This window comes from Oryzias latipes, chromosome 9, assembly GCF_002234675.1.
Source record: "Oryzias latipes chromosome 9, ASM223467v1".
Taxonomy (NCBI): Eukaryota; Metazoa; Chordata; class Actinopteri; order Beloniformes; family Adrianichthyidae; genus Oryzias; species Oryzias latipes.
The window spans coordinates 12,147,266-12,170,023 of NC_019867.2; the positions used below are offsets into that span (position 1 = coordinate 12,147,266).

Consider the following 22,758-nt stretch of genomic DNA (forward strand, 5'->3'; position numbering starts at 1 on the left):
TACAACTTTAAAATGAGTAAGTATTTCTCAGCATATATAGCTGTACAAGCAAATATTATATTTTTAACCAAAAATCCTACAACATTCTTCATACAATACATTGCTCTAAGTGTTGAAGATCTGAACATTGAACTTAAAACCACAAACCTTTCCCCGACTGTAAATTATTGAGTTGATATGATCAAACCTGGCAACCTTCTCGTCCCTCCCATTGTCCCTCAATCCATTCCAATCCCTCCTTTTAGTTTCTCAGGCAAATATTTGTTGGAGATTGCACCTTTTACACTCAAATAATACAGAGACTTTGCGTAGAGTTAGAATATTATCAATAAGGACTTCTGTGATGCTGTGACGACTTCAAGTGCAGCTTCTTAAAAAAAAAAAAAAAAAAAAAAGATTCATGCCTTTTTCTAAGTCTGGGTAGGTACTGTGTGTTGCACCTGGAAGACAGCGCGCAGGAAAAATAAAAGCTTAACCGACACGACTAAACAACGACCCGCCAAATTCTAAAGCTAATGAAGAGCAGTTTGGCTACTTCTCGGTGTTAAGAGTCCGTTTCTTTCCGAAAACTCTTGAATTTATGCTAACATTGGGCGATGACATTTGTACAAGCAATTAGACTAGATTCGACTAGCGCATCTTAACTTTTATATCGATAGTTACGGTTAAATCTTAGTTTTTGCTTTGGTTGCGCGAATATATCATCATTAGTTACTTAAACTTCTAAGACAAGCTATGCGTATTTAGAGATTAGCTTATTAGCTATGTGTACTTCTTCCTAGTGTTTATAGCGCTTAATGAAATGACGATGTGGAGCGACGTTGAGCTGTTGATCAACGAGGACACAAACACAGTCCGTTATGAAGGTGTGTCAAGGGAGGACAGTGGCAGCGGCCTGTACCAGGTGGACACACTGGTCAGAATCTCCTCCTCCAATAAGGTAATCCTACTCCTGTACTTCACAGTTTCTAGTAACACTATATGAAACCATGTTCAAATAATTTTTTGTACAGTTTATAATTTTTAAGGGGTGTGGCTACGACGTATGGAGCACAGGACCTTAGTAAATCAGAATTGAATTACTTTATTGATCCCACACGTGCCGTTGTAAAAATGTAAACAGTAACGTGGTATGGTGTGTCTCTGTATGCATTTGCATACAGCAGATCCACAGTTTTATTTTCCCGAGTGGGACAGTTCACATAATGAGTGAAGTCTCCAAGCGCTCTGTCTATCATGATGTGGTTAAAACTTTAACCACATCATCACTGGAGACTTTAAAGTATCCAGTGATGATGCAGAAGGAGTTAGGCTGCTGTGTCTACTGAAAGGAAACGTTAAAAAAAAGTAGTACACTCCTTTTATTTAGTATTTAGTATACTTGAGTGTATGGACATATACTGTAGGAAGTATATTAACTAGATATTTCTTCAGGCTAAATTGGAACATTAGTATATAAAAATGAACTTCAAGTATACTGCCTCACTTTTAGTGTAAAATAAACATACTCGTAGTACAGTACACTTATAGAGTACTTTTTACAAAGGGGAATGGAAATATTTAACGATGGGGGGGGGGGGGGGGTTCTGAGTTTGTTTATTAAAAGGGGATTTTGATGCATTTTGGAGGAATAGTTCTTTTGATTGATTTGCTGGAAATTTTGCTTCTTTCAGACGCAGACAGACCCCCGACTCTCATCTTCAAGTGGTTCAAATTGGAGCATTGTTGTTGTTGACAACACAGTGATCCTGTTTGATCAGAGCTACCAAACCATCCTTTTGCTTCTCCACTTTGGTAAAGCATCTTTCGTTACTCGTTTGTCTTTTCCGTTTTTTATTGTGCTTTACATTTGAAGGCTGGAGAGATTTAGTCAAGAATCTGCCTTTGGGTTACCACCTGTAAAGTTCAATGTGTCATTTAAATCTTGTGCATAATTTAAAGCATTGTATTTTTCAGAAACGGATGTGGATGCCATTGATGTTTGTCTGGAAAGAAGGTTTTTGGTGGTCTGTGAAAGAAATGGAAATCTTCATTTGATATATGTTCCACACAAGAAAATCCTCCTCACCAGAGTACGAGTTCTTTAACTTTAGTTTTTGTAAAACTTGAGTATTTGTAATTTACATAAGATATCTAATTTGCGCAGCAGAAGTTAAAGATGTAGAATAAGGATTTTTATTTCTATGCAGAGTTTACATTTATTGTACATTTAACTATTTTGCGGCACTACTATCTTTTTCTTTTCTTTTGAAGGCATTGGTTGAGAAACCATCCACGGGAGATAAGAAAACCTACCGCTATCTCATCATAAATGAGGATAAGTCATTCTCAGGTGAAATTTTGAAGGAGCAATTTTATAAAAACCCTCTAACTACTTAATAATCTAAAACATGTTGACATGTATTTGTACATATTTGAATGTGTTTGCTTGTTTTTTTGTCCGTCTTCTTAAGTTAAAATCTTAATGTTTTGTGTTTTTTCACAGGGGCGTACCATGTGTTTCTTCTTATCAAGAATGGCTTTTTCCACATTACAAACCTTTCACTGGCAAAGATCGAAGCAGGTAGAACTGTCAAATTATCTTGTTTTGTTTTGGAACCACTAATGACATTACTTTTAACATGTGTATTTGTTTTTTTGTGGTTCAAGCTGTTGAAAGAATGGATGTGGAAGCTCTGAAGGAGGTAAGTTAAGTTAGTTGTGCTTTTAAGCCATGGAAAAGTCACTCCTTAAACTAATTTTTACTGGTTTCTATTTTTCAGCTCCAGAGTCTCATAAAAATAAACTTTTGTTCAACTGAGGATTATCATGATGAAGGTTGCAGCACAGCAGCAATGTTCAATTTAGGACATGAAATTCACCTCATGATTGGGGTAAATTCTGTTATTACTGTTCCTTTTTTTAAAAATAAAAAATCTTTGAAAATTATTAGAATTTCTTGTTTTATGTTTGTATATAATAATGAAGCATTAATGATAACTAAGTGCATTTACAGTTTAATTGGTTTTGGTAGAAGTCAACATTAGATTTTTTTTCTGCTTAAAAATGGAAACGGCTTACAGTTCTAAAACAAATAGCTTGTTTCTTTTTTTATTTTAACATGTCCATTAGTGTTAAATTTTTGTCACCATCACATCTTTTGACAGGGAGGTAAAGAAAATGTCTTGACTCATTGGAAGATGGATCCTCTTCAGGGCAGGATGTGCTTTTCTCAGTCAGTAAACTGCAGCTTAATTCCAGGTAAATCGCTTGTTTTTAAGCATGGTATTTGTAAAAGCATAAAAAAATAGATACGTTTGTAGCTGACAAAACAACATTTAATGACGGAAGAAGTGGTTTTGCTTCGGGTTAAATTGAAGAAATACAATGAAAACAAATGTCAGTCATTGGCATCTTCTGTCTTTGCTTTTCAGGTGTGAGGAAGATGGAGGTGGTAGAAAATCTCCTTTACATTCTCGACACTGAGGTGAGTCTAATGATGTCGTAATCGGATCCTTTAAACATTTAAACATGAAGATTGGGTATTTAAAGTGTTTCTGAGTGTGCTCTGTGTCTTTTTTTCTTTATTTAACGTTCCCTGTGCCAGGATGTTCTGAGTGTTTGGGATCTGCACATCCTTGTTCTGGTTCACAGTTGGCCAGATTTGGCAATTCAGGACTTTGAACTCGCATTAGAGTTTGGGACTGCCGCCATGTCTGTGTAAGTACTATCACTGTGTCAGTCAGACTTAACCTAACTACTATTGTCTGATATAACCTATATGTGTGATACAGCCAAGACAAGGGCAGCGTGAGGATGATTACCCTGACCAAGACAGACAGCAGTCAGGTAGACGCTCTGGCTCATTTTAAAAAGTGTTGTTGAAGCATTTTATTACAGAAAGTGTTCTTAAAAACATGATTATTTTTATTGTTTCAGATCAGCTCACTGCAGATTAGAAATCTGCCCTCAATGACTGTTTGCTACTCTCTGGATATGTCTTCTGTCTCTTGTCTTGTCCAAACAAAAACAAACATGGTAAAAAAAAAAAATCAACCCAAATCTTAACACATTTAAATATCTATCATTTTATTTTAATTATTTTTACAATGTTTTGTGTCTCTTGAATTACAGGACTCCATTTTTGTGGTTGAAGGGATTTGTGAGGAACAAGGAAAGTAAGATCAGTTGTTTTTCATTGCACTTTCCATTCACACAATTTTCCGTTTAAGAGTGATTGTTCAGTATTTATTTTTTTTTGTTCTAGTCGGGCAGAGCCAGTAGCTGCTGTGATTGTCAAATGTTTCACTGAGGCTTTGCCAGAAAACAGGTGATCATTTTATTATTTTTTACTTGGTACGTTAATATTTGTGTCCCCAGTTCAACATGTGGATGCTGATGGACCTGATCTCTCTTGTGTTCCCTCCTTTTAGACTGAGCCGACTCCTCCACAAACACATGTTTGAAGAGGCTGAGAAATTTGCCATAACATTTCAGTTGGATTTGGAGGTCTGTTTGCTTTTTTTTTTTTTTATTTCTTCTAAAATCGAAGGATCTTAATATCTGATGTAATAGACAGTGTCCCTGTACAAGGGCGCAAAATGACTAATGGTTCTCCTTTATTTAGCTTGTCTATAAGGTTAAGCTTGACTTTGTGCTGGAGCAGCTGGACTCAGCATCAGCGCACGGCTCTGGACAGGATGTGTGGTCTAAGCTTGTAGATGAAGCCAAAAACAACCTGATGAAAATCTCAGTAAGTCTGACGGCTCTACCTTTTCTTAGTTTTGAAAAAGTGCTTCTTGCAGCAGCACACTCTTTTGTACAGACTTCCTTTTTTGTAATAAAGTTGAATTCTTTACAGGATGAGCAGTACGTGGTCGACTACTGTCTCAAAGCTCCTTGGCCGACCTTCGAAACCACAGAAAAGATGCTAAATCACGCAGCTTCCCGATATTCCTCTATACAAATCCAGGAAGCCCTGGCCAGGCTGGCAACCTTTTGCAGCCTGCATGGCTTGGAAAATTTCAAGTAAAACACATTTCCCATCGGATTATCCAACTTTTTTTTCTTTTATTTTATTTTTTATGTATCTTACAGGTTCAGTTTGCTTAATGTGTGTTGTATTAGATGAGCTTTATTTGATATTATTTCTGTTTTCTCACTCAGTGGAATTGCTTGGATTGAGTTTCTGAATAGCACTGAACATCTCGGGAACATCCTAACACATCTCAGAGATGGAGACATGAAAGGGGCACAGCTACTTTGGCTCAGAAATGAGGTTACAAACATTTAATGCATTCACAAAGTCCATGACTGGTGAAGGCTTTAGCAATCATACATATGAAATCCGACTCAATTTATTCCCTCTTTTTTTTGTTACAGGGGCAAATCGCTTTGGACTTTGATGAAACAAGTCTTGAAGCACTTCTCTGTGCCATCCCAGAAGACCTGTCCTCTCAAGACCTCTGTCCTTGGTTAAGGACGGTTTTGGTTCCTTTTGTGAGGAAAGTTCTCCCAAGAGGACAGGTGGGATTGTGTCTACTTGTATTTTGTTGCCAACGCGTTATGTTTTTAAAACTATGAATGACTGCCACATTTTTTTTTGCATGTATTTGTAGAAAATTCTGGCAAAATGGCTTGAGCAGAAGGCAAGAAACCTGGAGCTAACTGAAAAGGTAAATTCAGCTTTTTTATTTGTCATCACTTCTGTGGAAGCTGCTATTATCAGAAGAAAGCATCATTTTCATTTTTAAAATTTCATCTGTAAACCTACACATCTCCTAAATTGATTTTTTTTTGCCATTGTTTGAGCATTTTGGATCTAAAAACAACCAAGAAATGTTTTTCTTAGGGCTCTTGGCCACAAAACGGACTGGACTTGGCCGTTCTTGGAATACCATCTTTGTGGACTTGGAAGAAATCTCTTGTGAGATGCTTTTATGTTTCTTCTTACTACTCTGGTTTTTTTAAACCATTTGTTGTGATTCACTTTTATTTTATTTTTTTTACTTTTTTCTTCCAGGATGAAGATTATGGTTCTGATGAGGTGGAGAATCTCCGATCCCTTGTGTCCAACCTCCGCCAGCTGCTGGACCTTCACCAAAAGTACAGCTGCAGACTTTCACTTTCTGTCTTAGAAAAGGTTTGTCTGTTATTACTGTTGTGCTGCAGCTTTAGTCTGTAATAAGTGTTATTTTATTTAAAGCTTGTCTTTGTTTTAAGGAGAAAAAACTTTGTTTAGTGTGTATTATTTTGTTAAATATACATTTTGTTAAATATATTACTGGTGTATTTTGATCATCAAAAGCTTTTAACTTTGTGAGATTTTCACATGAAATATAAAGACTTTAGACCCAATTAAAAAATAAAAAACACTTCTGGAACCCAACTTTGATTTGATCTTTTGGTAAATTTTGGAGTCTCTTTTAGCTTTAACCATGTCCAGTGTTCTGTATGTTGCATTTTTATCACACAAGTTCACAGCTCGCTATGAAAAAATAGTTTTGAAATTTGAAATGCTCCTTCAAAACATGAAAGGTTTATTGTGCGATACCTGTACCTTATTTTTGTCCAAATTTGTCATCCTGCTTAGATAGCTTTCCTAAAAATGATGGCTAATAACGGTAAATTATTGTACTTGTATTAGAATGATTTAAAATGATTTAGCTTTTATCTTGTTTTAGTAATAGATTTTATTTATCATGTCCTTTGTGTATTGATTTATTTATTTATTTATGTTCTTTTTAAAGGGGACTGTTTGGAGCGTCGTGTTCTTCATGCTCGACAAAGTTCCCGCTCCAGAGCTGATAGCGGCCACGGTGGAAAACAGCGTTCTGCCGTACACGACAGAGCACCAAATTCCTTTTGACGAGCTTTTGCTACGATATATCAAGGTAAAAGTCATCTGCTGGCCACAGAAACTCCCAGTTTTTCATAAATCCTGACAATGCCTGTATTTCTACCTTTTACCTAGGATCTTCTGGAGCGCTGCAGTTCTCAGACGACGACACTTTTCACAGAATGGGAAGCAAAAGCTGTGGCCGTTCTAGGCTGCATGACTGACTCTGATGTACGCTTTTCCTTTCTTTCAAGCACATTTTTAACCATGGCTATAGTTCATCAAAATAATTAATGAATAGGAAAAAATGCTGAAATGAGAAAAATGTAAGGTTTGTACTCAAACTGGGTCATTTATGTCAATTCCAGCTGATGGTGGATGCTGTGCTGGAGATCATGCAGAAAGCTGTGGTTCCCTGGAGTAACGTGGTGGAAAAACTTGTTCAGCAATACCTAGAGATGGATGGGCCAAAGTATGAATTTTTTCTTTTTTTTATAATTTTTTTGTTGTTAATTACAATTTAATTTTGAAAAGCCAATTAATTTATGCTTTTTTTTTTAAAGACAAGAGCTTTTAAAAGAGAGCTACAGGCTGATGGAGATAAGGAAACTTCTCAGGGGTTATGGCATTCGCAACTTCAATCTCTCAAACTCCACTCAAGTCATGGTAATCTAGACTTTAAAAAATGATGCGAGTGCTCTTGAACCTGCCAAAACAATAAAGACCGTTCACTGATTGTTTTAACCAGACGCTGATAAGATACATCCTGAAGCAAGACTTACCGACGTCTCTGCAGGACTCCCTGACTTTAGCTGAAGCTTACAAACTACCAACATCACTGATAAATTACCTTCATCTCATCCAACTCGTAGGCCAACACAAGGTAAATCAACTCTTGACTTTTGATTACAAATGTACTTTCTTTTTTTTTGGTTTGAGTGTTATTTAAATTTTTTGTGCTTTTTTACGCTAGACTGAGGAAGTTTTGAGCGTCTTAAAGCGACTGTCATCTCCAGAAGCAGAGTGCGTCATTGAGCATCTGGCATCGTGGGCGCGGCTACAGCTGGAGGACAAAGAGCACATTTCTGATGAGGTGGTGATCCAAATTCTTGCACGTTTCCTCTAGTATCTGCTATGAAATGATGCTGGAACACACTTTTAAGGAGTTTTTGCAAAGTGTGACATCTCTGCTGCAACCTTTTGCATACGTGTGATCAGAACAGCAGTGATTGCTTTTACCTGGTTGCCTCTTGTCACTTTTGTAACTTGTTTGTTTAAATGTTAGATAAATGCTACAGCAATAAAGTGGGCACCAATCTAAGAGACCCTACTGGTTCATCAGTCCAATTCTCTCAGGATTTTCTTTTCATTTTCATCACTTTTATGAGGATTTCAATGGCAGGAGAAATGGTTGTAAATGTGATCATGACAGAAAAAGTAAAAAAAAAAAGACAAAAATATGGATTTTCAGACCTTACATTTTTAGAAAGTATGTTAACCTTGTTCATTCAAATTCCTCCCTATTCAATATCATGTTTGAGACAATAAAAGTAAAAGAAAAGCTACCCCAATTTTAATAAAGGGGTATGTTGACTTCTTTGAACACTAAAAATACTTGAAATAATAAACTCTGGTCCAATGTTTTAGACATCTCCTAAGTTTCTCTTGGTCTGTTTTTAACAGCACAAGAAGCACCAGATGGTTGTAGCTCAGGTGATGGTGGAGGCGCTGAAATACTTGCATGTAATACAAAAACGTAAGTTACTTCTTTTTTTTCGGATCTAATGTCAGATCAATTTTTGTAAAACTTTAATAGTTCCTATTGCTTGCCTGTGCTTCCTGTTTTTTTTGGTTTTTGTTTTTTATGCTTAAATCACCCCAAGATTTCAGAGATGTCTGATATTTGAGCACAAAATATACAGAAAGCATTTTTTTTGTCAAAGTGGAAGTTTGGTAATATAGTTATTATGAATTAGATTAAATTAAATTAAAAGTTTTATAATAATGTTGGAAAAAGACTCCAGTGCATCTCAGGCCATTGTTGATGGTCTTGTTGAACTGTAACCCTGAAACCGCACACATAAACAGAGTTTAATGTAACACCTAAATACTTTTTTTTTGTATACATTTGAAATAATTAAGCATAGTTTATACACTTTATTTTTAAAGTTAAAACCTTCTCTAATACTTTCACTACAGTCTGTGTGTTTGGCGTTGTAGATCACAGCACGTCAACCTGAATGTAGTTAAAGAACAGCCGTTGCCACTAAAGCATTAAATTGCATTAAATATATTTCAAACTGTCATTGCAGTCATAAGGATTTTATGTGTTAAATTGCATTTCTAATAAGGACACCGTATTCTATTACATTTGCAGAAGATGCCCTTAAATGCATGGAGTGCGAGAACAACCTCGTCATGTTTAAAGCGATCTCCCACCTTCAAGTACGACTTGTTTTAAGGAATTTTTTGTGGTTCTTTAATTTTATAACTTTTTTTTTTTTTTACCCATAACCTTTCTTTTTCTTCTTCAGGAGGACTTTGACGTTTTCGTCACACCTACCAACTTTGAGGATCCGAGAATCAGGAAACAAATCCAAGAGCACCACATCACGGCATATGAAAACACTCGAGCCCGACACTCATCCAAGCAGAAGACTGTGACAACACCAGTTGTGGCTAACGATCCCGACGGCAAGACGAAGACCATTTCGACAGAGGCCGGCTTGCGCCGACTTGGAAGGCAACTTCAGCGCACAGAGCAGGAGCTCTGGTCTGATCTGGGTCTGCGAGCGCTGACAGTGGGAAAGGTGGACAAGGCGCTCAAGATCTTCAGGTTTACATGAATGAATTGTTTTGTTTTTTTCTGACTAGAGGTGGAAAACTGATTAAACTCTTGCTTAATTAAGAAGTAACTGGTTGATAATTCCCTTCCCTTTTACTCAGCGAGCTGTATGAGCATCACTGCAACAGCAGCACCGGGAAAGTTTTGTTCACCGCTGCTAAGATGCTGTGTCAGATGCTGGAGGCAGACGTTCCCATGGTGATTCCTGAGGACATGGACCTACCAGCAGTCATTCATGACCTCGCTTGTCAGGCCATCAGCGTGTGTCACTCTGGTAAAGGAAACTCAATGAACACACATAAAATAGTATTTACAACCATGTTTGAGGTTTTGTACCAGCTGCTCAGAGTATGGAACCCCTTTTCTGTCCGAATATTTCGCCTGAATCAACTGTATCGCTGCATCATTAGTGCTGCTTTCAGTCTTTTCTGCAACATGAAACAAAAAAATGTAATCATTACTACAGATTTGCTCCTGGACTGTTTGGAGCTTTGCAAAGGCACACGGACAGCAATGGATGTGTACCAACAGTGCCAGTTATCTGATAACTACGGCTTCATAGCCAAGGTTAGTATCCCGTCTTTTCCAGGTAAATTATATGGTTGTATCATTGCTTGTTACATTGTTTTTCATACAAGTAATAGAGAATTTAAGACTTTTAAATTTAAAAATTTGCAGTAATTTTAAAAAAATATAAGTTGTTTTGTAATAACCCATAAGAGCCCAGACAGAGCCCCAGAATTTTTCTAAATAAAAATTATGTGGAATATACCACAAACAAAGTAGATCACAGAACAAATTTCGGATGTTTTTCTGTTACACTGATGTGACAATTGGTTAAAAAAAATCTTTGGAACTTTTATTTTTGAGAAATTAAATTGTGCGATGTCACAGGATTTCTCTGTGGAAGCTGGAAAAGACCCCCATTCCCAGTGGACATTTCAAGATGTTTTTAGTGAGGACTGCATTGTTCTGGATCCATTGTCAGTTCTGCCTGTGCAGTATGAGATTACCAACTGCCTTCTTCCTGTATCTCAGGGTAAAAACACTTTATCTTAAAAAATTTTTTTGGTAATTTATGTCTCTGATCCTTTATGGGGGGGGGACTATTTTTTTTTATCCCCAGATGCCAAACTGTACCCTCTGGACTGTTCCTGTCTGTCCCATTGTTCATTTGCTGATGGTAAGTTTGGTAAACGCATGATCATTTCTAGCGTTTCCTCCCGCTTCTTCTAATCTAATTGGTGTAGCTAATCTTCAGTCTCACCTCCTACATGTAAAGGTTCCAACTACTTGCGGGTGCTCCTAGGGCCCCTTTCCAACATGCTGCAGATGCTGCAGGAGTGCAGTCAGCTGGAATTAGCCCTCAGAGTTCTTGTTAGCTCATATGGCAGCTGCCTGCAGCATGTAACCTCCAACATCATGGATGTAAACCTAAGTGTGCAGGTATACCATCTTACAAAGCCAGATTGTAACGTTATTGGCTAAAAAACTGTGTACTGATCTGTCCCCACTTCTCAGCTTTACGATTCTCAGGACCTTAAGAAGTACAGTTTGTGTTTAAACAACTTCCAAAAGACGACGACTTCCACTCTGAATGCCGTGGCAGTGGCTTTGTTAAATAAGGTGAGATGATCGAGTTGGGCATCACTAAGGGACAGAAGATTTGCAACACTTGTGTTTGGAATTTACTGTTCTCTTTTGAATTCTAGGTGTTCAATTGGAGAGTGGTTGATTGTGATTTGGCTATAGGTCTTTGCACACTCCTCACCAAAGCAGAAGTCTTCAAAATTCTGTGGAAAGTCATTGACAACACTTGGCAAAACTATGACAAGATTTTGGTATAACTCCATCTCTTATCTTTTTTGCCAAACCTGTAAACTATGACATCTTCTACTCATTTTATCATTAAATAAATTTATGAGTTGTGATATTAAAAAAAAAATACAAATAATGCAAAATATAGAAACTTTAATATTAATGTTATTGTCAATATACTGCTACAGGCTGTTGCAAAGATTGGAGCCAATCTCAGTTGCTTGCACAATGAACCAGAGGAACTGAAGAAGTTTCTCTCTGTCATCACTGATGCTGAGTGGGGCATCAAGCTTGGCAAATTAGAGGTACCGCTAACTCAAGCCCTCAAGAAAACACTTTCTTAAAATAACAAGCTTTATATTTATAAACTGCTCTCTGCCCTTATGCCAGATATCTATGCAGCCGGTATTCCGTCAGCAACCAGAGATGAAGAGTAATCTGATCCCTGTTTTGGTGAAGAACAAAAAGATCACCCCAGACGTCATCCTTCAGTACTGCAGGTCAGGCAACTTTTCATTTAGTCGTTTAATAATTCTTACAAAAGCATTGGGTTCATATTAACCTAGTCGCTCACCAGATTTTGGTGTCTACCTATATTCAAAGTCCCTCTTTGCCCTCATGCAGCACCTTTGGTTTGGATCGCGATCATGTGATCAACCAATACATTACCACCTTACTGCTGCTTCAAGAGGATGAAGACGGCACAGAAACCCCGGCTTCGGGGCTGGAGGAGGTGCAGTCTTTGTGTCACGCTGACGCTCTTGAGCGAGTCCTGCAGATTATCCCGATGTTACACAGCACCAGCGAGCTGACTGAGAGTCTCTGTTCTGCCATGTTTAAGGTATAACAAGCACTTTGCTTTCTGTTGCTTTTGGAGAAACTATGATCTGGATCTAGAAAATGTCAGGTTTTTTTTTTGGCTAAAAACTCCATAATCTTAATTAAACAGCAGATAGGTAAAGTGGTAATCCTGTGCAGTCTAATTCAGCCTAACACAGTCAAGAACATAAACTCTGGCATTCATTTGATTATATCCATTTTTTACATTTTAAAATTTAAAGCATTTATTTAAAAGAAAGATTTTACCATTTTAAATGTGAACGAATTAGTACATGTGTACAAATATTTGTTTATTAGTCTATTTTATATACTTATGGTCTTGAACTGTAAAATCTAAAGTTTACATGCCCATGACATCAATTAAAAACTACATTATAGACACTGCTGTAGCATTATTATACTATAACTATTTATGTGAACTGCAGTCTAGTATTACTTGTAACATTTTTGTGCTTTTTCCTATAAAGCTCAGCCCTTACAATTATGAGAGGTTAGAGGTGGTACTGAAAATTATCCAGGCTGCAGACGAGAATGTGGCGACATTCTCTGTTTGTCAGGTAAGAAGTAACACAAGCTTTTATACTTGAAATTGCATAACAGTTTCTGAATTTAAGTGAACTATTCAAGTGAAATTATAATCTATTCTACAGGCAATGGGTCTCCTTCAGCACCTAAAGTCCTACAAACGGGTCTCACCGCCAACAGATGTGGAGAACACGCATCTTCTTGAAAACGGTTTGCTGGCGAACCCCCTCTGCAACAGCAGACTGCCTTTCCATTTGCTGCTGCAGACCAAACATTTCTGGAAAATTATCTGTGAGTTAAAAGTTTAATTCAGTTCAGACAGATCCGAATTACTTAGACTTAATTTTAAGCATTATCATAAAAAAGCGTATTTTATTTTGAAGTTGTTAAACTGCTCAAGGGTTTTTATTGGGGCATTTTCAATTAAAAATGTAATAAAATCCCAATGTTTTTTCCATTATTTTATCTTTTTTTTTTAATTTTCTTTTTTGTTTAGCTCCTGAGCTAAGTGAAGAAACCTTCCCTACACTACTTCTTATCAGCAAACTTATGAAGGTATGCTGTGATAAAACCTAGGAAAATCCTACTCATATTTGTCTTTGTAGATAAATTTTCCCCTAAATTCTTTCTAGGTGAGCCTCGACAAGTTATACATGTCAGCAGCAAACCATGTGTTTGAGAAAAAGATTAAGCCTTTACTCCTGGAGAAAAAGAAAATGGGTCACAGCCACGTCTACAATGAGCAAACTTTTAAGGTGGCCAAGAACATGATGATGTACATCCAGTGCATCCAGAGCCCGGAGTGGGCAGCTGCTACAGCCCACAAGATAACACAGGAGCTTCCACCAGGTTTGAGCTGCACAATAGCTGCTCTGCTCTTCCCTGCTTTTGTTTGCCATGAATCGTTTCCTGCTCTCTCCAGGTTATGAGAAAACGCAATCTTTGAGGTTCTGTTTGGCCCTCGGTGACGCATGGCTCAGGAACCCAAACTTAGAGGTTCCTCTTGATTTTCAGATTTCATAAAATTTAAATAAAGTCAAACCTCTTATGTGACAATGTTTTCAAACACTTGTCCTTTCTCTGCCTCACTTCAGGAGGCTGCAAGGGCCAGAGGAGAGACCTTTCTGTCCAAGCTCAAGCTGCAATTTCAGCGCTCTGCCACTGAGAATGTGCTGATGACAAGCCAGCTGAGCAACCCTGAAAATCTGAAACTGACTGGGCTTCCGGGCAGGCTTGTTGTGGCCTTGTATGAACACAACAGTGTTGAGCAGCGTTACAAGGAAACGGGTGTTCAGAACTACCCAGGTGAGCAAGTTTGAACTGTTGTTGATGAGGTTTGTCTGCACTCTTTCTAGTTAGGATTTCTTTTGTAGCTGTCATCATACTTACAGTTTTTTCCTCTTTTTTTTCTTTTTAAATGTCCGGATACATCAGACATACATGCTGCAGTCAAGGAAATAGCCTCAATCAACAATGTGGATCTCAAAAAAATCCGCAACATGCTTTTAGAGAAATGGATCTGCAAGACGGGTCCAGCAGCAACCAGGGTTCGTTGAGTTTAACCTGCTTTTGTTTGTTTTAGGCTTTCAATGTTAATAAGCTGCAAATTTTATTCTACTTTATGTTTGTTCAAGGAAATGGGAATTCAAGGCTGCGTCACCAACATTGATGATGACCCGGACCTAATGAGGTGCAGCATTTTACTTTATGTCCTCTTAGGGATAAAACTTTCAATAGGTTGACCAAGAGCACATAAACCATGTTTATTTTTAATTGCTGTTTTTCCTAAAATCCTTTATTGATACCCAAAGTAATTTAGATATACCTATATTTCTTTATCTGCATTGACTCAACAATATATATTCTCCCTTTTCTTTTAGGGTTGTCCACATGCTGCAGTCTTGCCCCATGGAGGATGCATTCCATATTTTAAGCCCTATCCTGTCTGCTGAAACTTGGGTATACCCATTTTTTAGAACAATAAATAAATAATTCAATATCTGTTAGTGGTGACTGATATCATTTTTTTGGATCTTTGTAGCCCTTCAGCACATCTGGACCTCGTCTGACCTTCTGCCACCGGACCAGGGCTCTGCTTTGTCTCGTCCGCCTTACCGATGCAGCAACACTAGAGGCTAAGCTGCAGATCCCCAGGACCAAGCTTCTGTCAGAGGCCAAGCCCAGATTTAAATATCAGCTTGTGAAGTAAAGATAATCATCAGTGTTGTTTTTTGTGTACATGCAGAAATTACCTGAAGTGCTACATCTTTGTGTCCCAACTGGAGGCCTTGAACATCCCATACACAGTCCAGTCCTTTCTCAATAGTCCCAAAGAAGGCTTGGTTAAAGGTCTGTGGAAGAACCACAGTCATGAACCACAGGTATGTTCTAATAAAGTATGGAAGCTAATCCCTGGAAATGAGATGTCCTGCATAGATTTCTAAGGAAAGTGTCGTTTGTCATGTCAGGCTGTGCGTCTTGTGGCCGACCTGTGTTTGGAGTACCAGGTGTATGATTCTCAGCTGTGGAACAGTCTACTTCAGAAGCTGCTGGGCTTCAACTTGGTAAACAAACATGCAACAAAAATCCCTTTTATTCATGATTTTTATGTGGTTTAGGACACATTTTCAATGTTTAAAAAACAAAACAAAAATTTAAACAAAGCATCATGTTTTCATATATTGCTTAAAAATATCAGGGGGGGCTTTTTGCTATTTCATATTTTTTTTGTAAACACATGGAAAGGTTTACCTATAAATGCAAAGAGAACATTTAACTTATTTTTTCTTCATCATTTGCTTAAAACTTTGATATTGTTTGAGTAAATGTTGTCAACTGCTTCATGAAAGCCAAAACCAGTAGGAGAATCATGTAAATTCAAAGCAAAAATAAATGTAATTTTTGATACTAAGAGTTTCTGTTTAATTCTAAAAGGATAAGCCAAACGGACACAAATGTTTTGCAAAAAAGAGAAAGGCGATAGAAATGTTAAAGACTCGACTGTTGAGCCTTTTTGTTCAAATCTTATCTAGTTTACTTTGACACAAACATCTTTCTCTGCAGATCAGTCATCTGCAGAAGGTCCTTGAAGCAATAGTGGCTGTTCCAGCTTTGTGGGAGGTAAGGTTACAGAAATGTTTTCAAGATCCCAACATGTGTATGTTAAATTAAGGGATCTGTTTTTGTGCTATTTTCTTTATCTTTTAAACAAGATCAGATAATACACATTTTTAAAAGTACTATTATTTCTCAAACGTATGTGGATGCATCAACAAATGGGTATTTCAAAACCTTCAAGATGTTACACCATTTAAAAAAAAAAGAAGCAGATTAAACTTTTTGGAATGCGATTTCTTTTTAAAATTTTTTTTTTTTTTTTTTTTTTTGGTTGAATTTTTCTCTTTTTTTCAGATTCCAAGCTTTTGTAGGACTTGGAGGAGTATCATACTAGCACCCTTTGTCTCAGGTAATATAACTCACTTCCATACCATCAAAAGATGGCAGGGGTAGCTGAGAATGTTTCAGTTATTATGAGGAGTTGTTACTAAGGTTAAAAAAAGAAACCCAAGGTTTTAACATTTCATCATATTAAATATAAATTATGTAATATGAAACGGTGAAGTGCAAGTCCAGGTCTACAATATAGAAATAAATCCTAAGGAACAAATGGCAGATATTTGGTAACAAAGTGGGTAAAACCGTTGAAGCCGATGAGTTTAGGTTGTTTAATTGGACTGTGGATCATTAAAGCAGTCTGTCTACACAGAAACTTCATGAGACAATGCTGCTGGTACTGCAATGATGATCATTTTGTTAAAAAAGTGTTTATGTGAACCAATTTGCATGTGTGAAAATCCAAGTTATAAGTATTGTTTTTTTGTTGAATGTTTGCACTTTGTCAAATACTGTCTAAATGAAGTGTTGTTTTCTTGGTGACAGCCTCCGTTCCTCTAAGCCCAGAACAACAAACAACTCTCTACAGGACCTTTGTTCTCCTGCTCAAGTAAGTTTCTTAAATCTAGACTTAAGAGTCAAGTACTGCTAGAGTTACTCTGAAGTGGACAAAGGACTGTCTTTGGGGGTTTTTGAGAGTGTACTCATAATTAATGTTGTTGCTGAGCTTAAAGTAAAAGCTCCATCCTTCATGCAAGTCATAGGTAAATGATGTCAGGATTGCTCATATTAAAAATCAGAAGCTTTTAAAGACGTCCAAGAATGTGAGCTGTGGCTTATTGTTTGAATCTACTGAGAGAAGATTCTGTTAAAGTTGCTCAAATCTGTAAAGATGAAAATGACTTGATTCTACTGTAAAGATGCTCAAACTAACTTTTACTGCTGAGGATGGAAAGACTGATAAACGACTAAAAACAGATTCAGGAAAAACAAGAGACATTCATTAACTGGTGTAAATGTAACCCTTCCCTTCAAAGTATTAAAAATGTTAATATTTTATGTTTGTTTATGACAAAATAGTTCTCTTATTCGTATGTTAGCAGTCATGTTCTCTCATCTGGATAAAAGAGTTGGGTCAAATATACCACGAAATGATGTAAAAAGCTTACAACACTTTTCAAAACAATTCTGGGTTTAAAGTTTGTAATGCTGCAAAAACTTAAGTTAAACATCATCTAGTATTTACTTGATCTGTTTTGCTCTTGAACCTCCTTTCCAAGGTGCCCCTTCCTGTTGAATTTGGACTTGATTGGAATTGCAAACCGATTTGCGCAGTTTAATCTGCCCGCCTTCGCTCTGGGAACTCTCCTCCTCATCCCCTGCGCCAGCAAAAAGGAACAACAGATTCAAGTGGGATCCTTCAGAAATACATACAGCGCCATATGTAATTCTGTTGTTAGACTTTTCTTAAAGTCAGTGTCTTTTGTTGTTGTTTTTTCAGGGCTTTCTGTCTATGTGTAACCCAGTTACAGTCCTGGAACAGGTGGAAGAACTCATGAACACTGGCGAATTGGCTGGAATCCCTTTACAGGTATGATGTCAGTGTGAATTATAAATTGCTTATTTGTGTATTATAGTTAATTCCTAATTAGAACATTTGTTCAACATATCCCAGAAATAATTGCTTACTCCACCAAAAGCTGCAATATCCTGTTTCACTAAACCACATTTCCTATCACTGCCTTTTGTGCTGCTTGCATTAAATGAATGGACTTGTGTCAGAACCAGAACAGGAACTTCTACTTGATTGTTACAAGACAAAGAAAGCAGAGCACTTCCTTGTTATTCATTTAGTGTGGCTACTAAAAATGTAAAGGGAGAAAAATTCCAGATGAATAGATCTGTTGCTCTGCATCAATTATAAACAGAGAAGAAGAAAAAAATGTCTTAAAAGGTTTTTGCATTTCTAAATTCTTGCTTTTATTGTCCTTCAGATCATGGAAACTGTTCTAACTTTCATCAGCCAGAACGGCCAGCACCAGAAGCTAATGAAGACCAAACACTTCAGTCATCTGAAGCAGCTGATTTTCTCACGTGGCCAAACGGAACAGGTGAAGGATTTAGTCGATTACCTGGCCAGCCAGAATTGGTAAGTTGTGCGGATGTTGTTTGCAAACACCAGTTTAAATCTCATGTAGTAAAAACACATGATGGTCAAATTTCCCCAGAAGCTCTACAATAGTGTAGTAGTATCTGGATTAGTAATTATTCAGCTTATTATTATTCAGTTTGTAGCCCCTTTTCAGCCAATTTTATTAAACAAAGCCTTTTTGTCAGCTCAAGATGGATAGAAATAATAATTTTTGCATATATACAGTAGAAATGGATTGTGACAGGATTTTTCAGCCTTGTTCTAAGAAAAAGAAAAAAGTGTATTTATTTGGAAATTCAAGAGTTTTGTTGGAGTAATAAATAAAGAGAAGGACTCTTTAAATTGGTTCTAATAACCGGAAACCTATAAGCAGCAAATCCTGCGGCTGTACAGTCACAGGCCTGAATTAGTTAAATGTATGAAACCGCTTCTGCAGACTTTTAGCAGGGTTGACATCTGTTCTTCAGAATCAAATTAGCAATGTGCAGGTTTGTGTTCCATCCAGCAGAACAGAAGAAGACAGTTGACATGTTTACAACATAATTGTGTCAGTGACTCATCTGAATTCTAGTAATTTGATAAAAATTGAGTTTCATGAAATGGAAATTAACTGAGCGAGTTGGTGCTTCTGTGCCACAGAGCTAAAATGGACTGAAAGAGTCTTTTTGCATGTTGAGTTTTTTAGAATAATGTTAGTAATACATTTCAATGGATGCTTATTTTTTTATTTTGTGAAATCTTGCTTTTAGTTTACACAAACTGACGAACTGAGACGGCAGCCAATGAAAAAGTGGAATATATCTACAATTGCCAAACTAAAGCCTACCTTTTAAATTAATTAAGAATTTATTGCTAATTAAATTTCAAAATTCTGATTTGTGGATTTTGTTAACAAGTTCAGTTACGTTTTATTGTTGTTTTGCAACTTTCTTTTTTATACTATTCCAATGAGATTTACTGTCCTTCATACATGCGATGCTGCAAAGTGTTAATTAAAAACAAAACATGGTTGTTGTTTTGAATTTTAACCTAAAACCAAATTTGTTCAGTAATTGTACAATGTTTTGTTACCCGTTTTGATTTTGGATTGTGGTGAGTATTCTGAGTTAAGAAACAAAACCTTCATGAAGATTTACCTTTAGGAGTATTTTTTTTTTTTTTTTTTTTTTTAACTTGTCCTGTCCAATGGAGCCGGTTTAGCTCGTACTGGTTTACGGCACCTTCCATCCATGAAACCAGGGTTCGAATCCGGGCTGCTCCCTATTTCCCTTCTCTGCTTCTCCGCCGGTCCCAAGCCCGGCTAAATTGAGAGGGTTGCGTCAGGAAGCGCATCTGGCGTAAAACATTGTCAAGATAACCATGCAACTCATCCGCGAATGAAAGGATGATTCGCTGTGGCGACCCCTGATGGGAAAAGCCGAAAGAAAAAAGAAGAAAAAAAAACTTGTCCTGTCCAACAGCTGAGCAAACACATAAGAGCTGCAGGCCTCTTGTGTTGGACATATTTTAACACAAGGTGTATATTTAAATAAACCACTTTTGTAATTTAGTCTAAACTTTATTTATATTAAATATATTTGTAACTGGTTATTGTTGGAGTGGTCAGAAAGAAGAGAGAGGGATGTTAGAGAGAGGGAGGGGATAGGAGGGTGATTATAGCGCGCGCGGGGGGGGGGGGGGGGGGGGGGGGGTTAAATCAACAAGCAACTAGTTGCTGGAAGTTTATAATCATTACTGTCAGGTTATTGTGTACCTATTAACCCTTGTGCCATCTTGTGGGGTCATCTGGACCCCACAAGATGGCACAAGGGTTAAGTGTTCTTAATTTTCTGCGTTATAGTGAGGATGACGCCGACCTGCTCGCCCGTGAGAACCTGAAGCACCGGGAGAATCAACAAGGAAGATCTGTAAAAACTGAAATAAATGGCTGCATGAAGGTAAACTACTGTAGAAAAATTTGTGTAGGAAAGAATACATGTTATTTATTTATTTGCTATTACTCTATGAACAGTGATTTGTTATTTCTAGTTGATCAGTAAGCCGTCTTTTTTTGTCTTTCAGGAATTTCTTCACTTGCAAAATGGAGTATCTGGATAAAGCAACAGTTTCTCTGGTTAGGTTTATGCAGTCTTACTCAGACTGAGGTGCAATATTTATACCATTTATCTTTGAAATGTTTGAATAAATTCATTTTCATATTGCTTCCAAATGTTTTGAAAAATATCTACGAGCCGCATCTTCTGTGGATCGTATGTTTAAAAGTACTTGGAACAAAAACAACAAATTGAACATATGAGAAGTGATTTGCAAGAATACCTTTTAATTTAAGAAAAAATATAGTTATGATCCCATTTGATGAATTATTTGATATCATTGAAAACAAATAAGTAAACTCATATGTTTTACAAACATGTTACCATTTTAATTTTGTCTGTTTTCTCAACTGTAAACTAATTTTGCTAGCTAGTTTTTGTTTATTGTTTTTTTTTTTTTTTTTTTTGAGAAAAATGTTCCACATTTTAAATTGAATTATGACCACTAAATTTCTGCGATAGACTGGGGTCCCATCCAGGTCGTACCCCAGCTTGCCCAACGGTAGCTGGGATAGGCTACACAACCCGTGAGCTCAAAGGGGATTAAATGGGTTTTGAAAATGGGTGGATGACTAAATTTACCTGCTCAGTATTAATATGGTTTATTCCCAGCTAAGAAGGGTATATTTGCATGGCATCACTTCTGCAGCTGGAGACAGGATGTCATGCAGGAAAGTGAGGGAACAAAAGCCCCTCTGTCAACACCAAAGAGCCTGGGCTGAAGTCACATGTTGCACATGTCTTTAATTTGGAGTTCCCTCCATATTGAAAGTTTTCCGCTTATGGTCCACCTTCTTCTTCCTCCCAAAACATTTTAAAATTTATTATGATCCTATTTTTGAAAATAAATGAATATCCCCTTGATATTCCATTTCTCAGTACTCTTTTTGTTTCTACCTCTTTTTTTCTTCATATTAGATGATATAAGTCTGTATTTATTGTTTTAATAGAGGAAATAGACATTTAAATAAAATAAAACACATTTAGTTATTGAAAAACTTCAAATTAGGTATATACAAAAGGTAGGACAAAGATGCCTTATTTGAGCATTAAGCCACAATATGCACTAAACATAAAATATACATTTTACAGGGACATGAATAAAAACATACATTTACAGATAATATTTAAAATAAAAAATTAAACTACAATTACAGTCAAAGCTGTCGATAAAGTTTAGGTAGAAAAAATGTGTTCAACTTGAAATGGTAAAGTGGTTTAGGGTTCATGAGAGTTTAAAACACCTTTTTTTAAACTATATTTGTATCTTTTGATCACTTGACTATTTTTTGTGGACATTGTCTGGCTTAAGGAGTCCTCTGAATGTAAAATATTGTGTTTGGTTTGTTTTCATAAGATCTGTGGCTCCAAGCTGCATAAGTGTTTGTCTTTAGTGCTGTCTAGTGGACAAAGCAATAATGGTGCATTACAGGATTGTAACTTTTTTTTTTAATAGAATCACAATTTCTAATGTGTAAACGAAAAGATTTATTTTTCATCAAATCCAAAGAAAGTGCTAAAACAAGTCTGGGTGAAAGCAAAAGTACTTCTTTCTATAGTATTAGCAAAGACCTACACGAAGATACAGTCATGAAAGCATGACTTCATTTACTAACAACAATGTCAGAATATCAGGTACTTTCTTTTCACTTGTCCAGCTTACCCCTCTGCACTTTATTCTGGGGGCTGTGCCTCCTCAGATTAATCACTTCTGCAATCAATGTGCATGCAGATCTGAGATGGCTTCAAAAAATGTGAAACAGCCAGTTCAGCCTGGAGGACTGAAAATACATCCTTTTGTGTCTGCGTCCTGTTGTCCCATCAGTGCTCGTGTTTCCTGACCAACATACCTGGGAACAAAGACAAAAACATGGTTGCTACTCCACCCAACACACCAGACAAGTTATTCCAGTTATGCACCCTTAAAGACATTTGACACGTGAACCAAATGTAAAGTGTTCGTCTCATAGCCTTGAATGTGAAGTTGAGGTGAAATCTGACTTGCTCAAGTTTATCTGAATGAATAGAGTATTTAAAACTGATGTGATTGTGCACATCTAGAATCAAGAAACAGCTAATACTTTAGAAAAGACAGCATGATAGGCTACAAATACAAAAAACATGAACATCATGAGATTTGTTAAAAACCTAGAAAAACAACTTGAGTTGCTAAAAACAATTTCACTTTTACTGGTTCAGGTAATACTAAGTTTAAACGACATCCTAGTATTTTAATCACACTTGACTAAGTAAAGCAAGAATCAGTTCTAGATGA

General features: G+C 36.8%; 1 protein-coding gene across 1 annotated transcript; it reads left to right on the forward strand.

The window, feature by feature from the left end:
- Positions 1-459: 459 nt before the first annotated feature.
- Positions 460-21,364, forward strand: kntc1 (kinetochore associated 1). The gene is made up of 61 exons (XM_023958417.1): positions 460-940; positions 1,674-1,794; positions 1,957-2,072; positions 2,254-2,332; positions 2,486-2,563; positions 2,650-2,684; positions 2,763-2,873; positions 3,147-3,240; positions 3,414-3,466; positions 3,587-3,699; positions 3,774-3,828; positions 3,919-4,017; positions 4,114-4,157; positions 4,247-4,309; positions 4,413-4,488; positions 4,607-4,732; positions 4,841-5,007; positions 5,146-5,257; positions 5,362-5,505; positions 5,598-5,654; positions 5,831-5,905; positions 6,002-6,121; positions 6,729-6,872; positions 6,953-7,048; positions 7,186-7,289; positions 7,381-7,483; positions 7,566-7,700; positions 7,791-7,910; positions 8,501-8,573; positions 9,195-9,262; positions 9,352-9,653; positions 9,764-9,936; positions 10,129-10,229; positions 10,557-10,701; positions 10,789-10,845; positions 10,945-11,108; positions 11,184-11,288; positions 11,375-11,503; positions 11,669-11,785; positions 11,871-11,980; positions 12,105-12,321; positions 12,788-12,877; positions 12,971-13,136; positions 13,342-13,400; positions 13,478-13,694; positions 13,768-13,841; positions 13,940-14,150; positions 14,280-14,392; positions 14,480-14,535; positions 14,726-14,804; positions 14,887-15,011; positions 15,091-15,226; positions 15,314-15,409; positions 15,909-15,965; positions 16,257-16,311; positions 16,785-16,848; positions 17,519-17,648; positions 17,740-17,829; positions 18,233-18,387; positions 20,231-20,327; positions 20,452-21,364. Exons 1-61 carry the CDS (start codon positions 803-805, stop codon positions 20,485-20,487), a joined length of 6,645 nt encoding a protein of 2,214 aa, XP_023814185.1. The 5' UTR covers positions 460-802; the 3' UTR covers positions 20,488-21,364.
- The last annotated feature ends 1,394 nt before the right edge of the window (positions 21,365-22,758 follow it).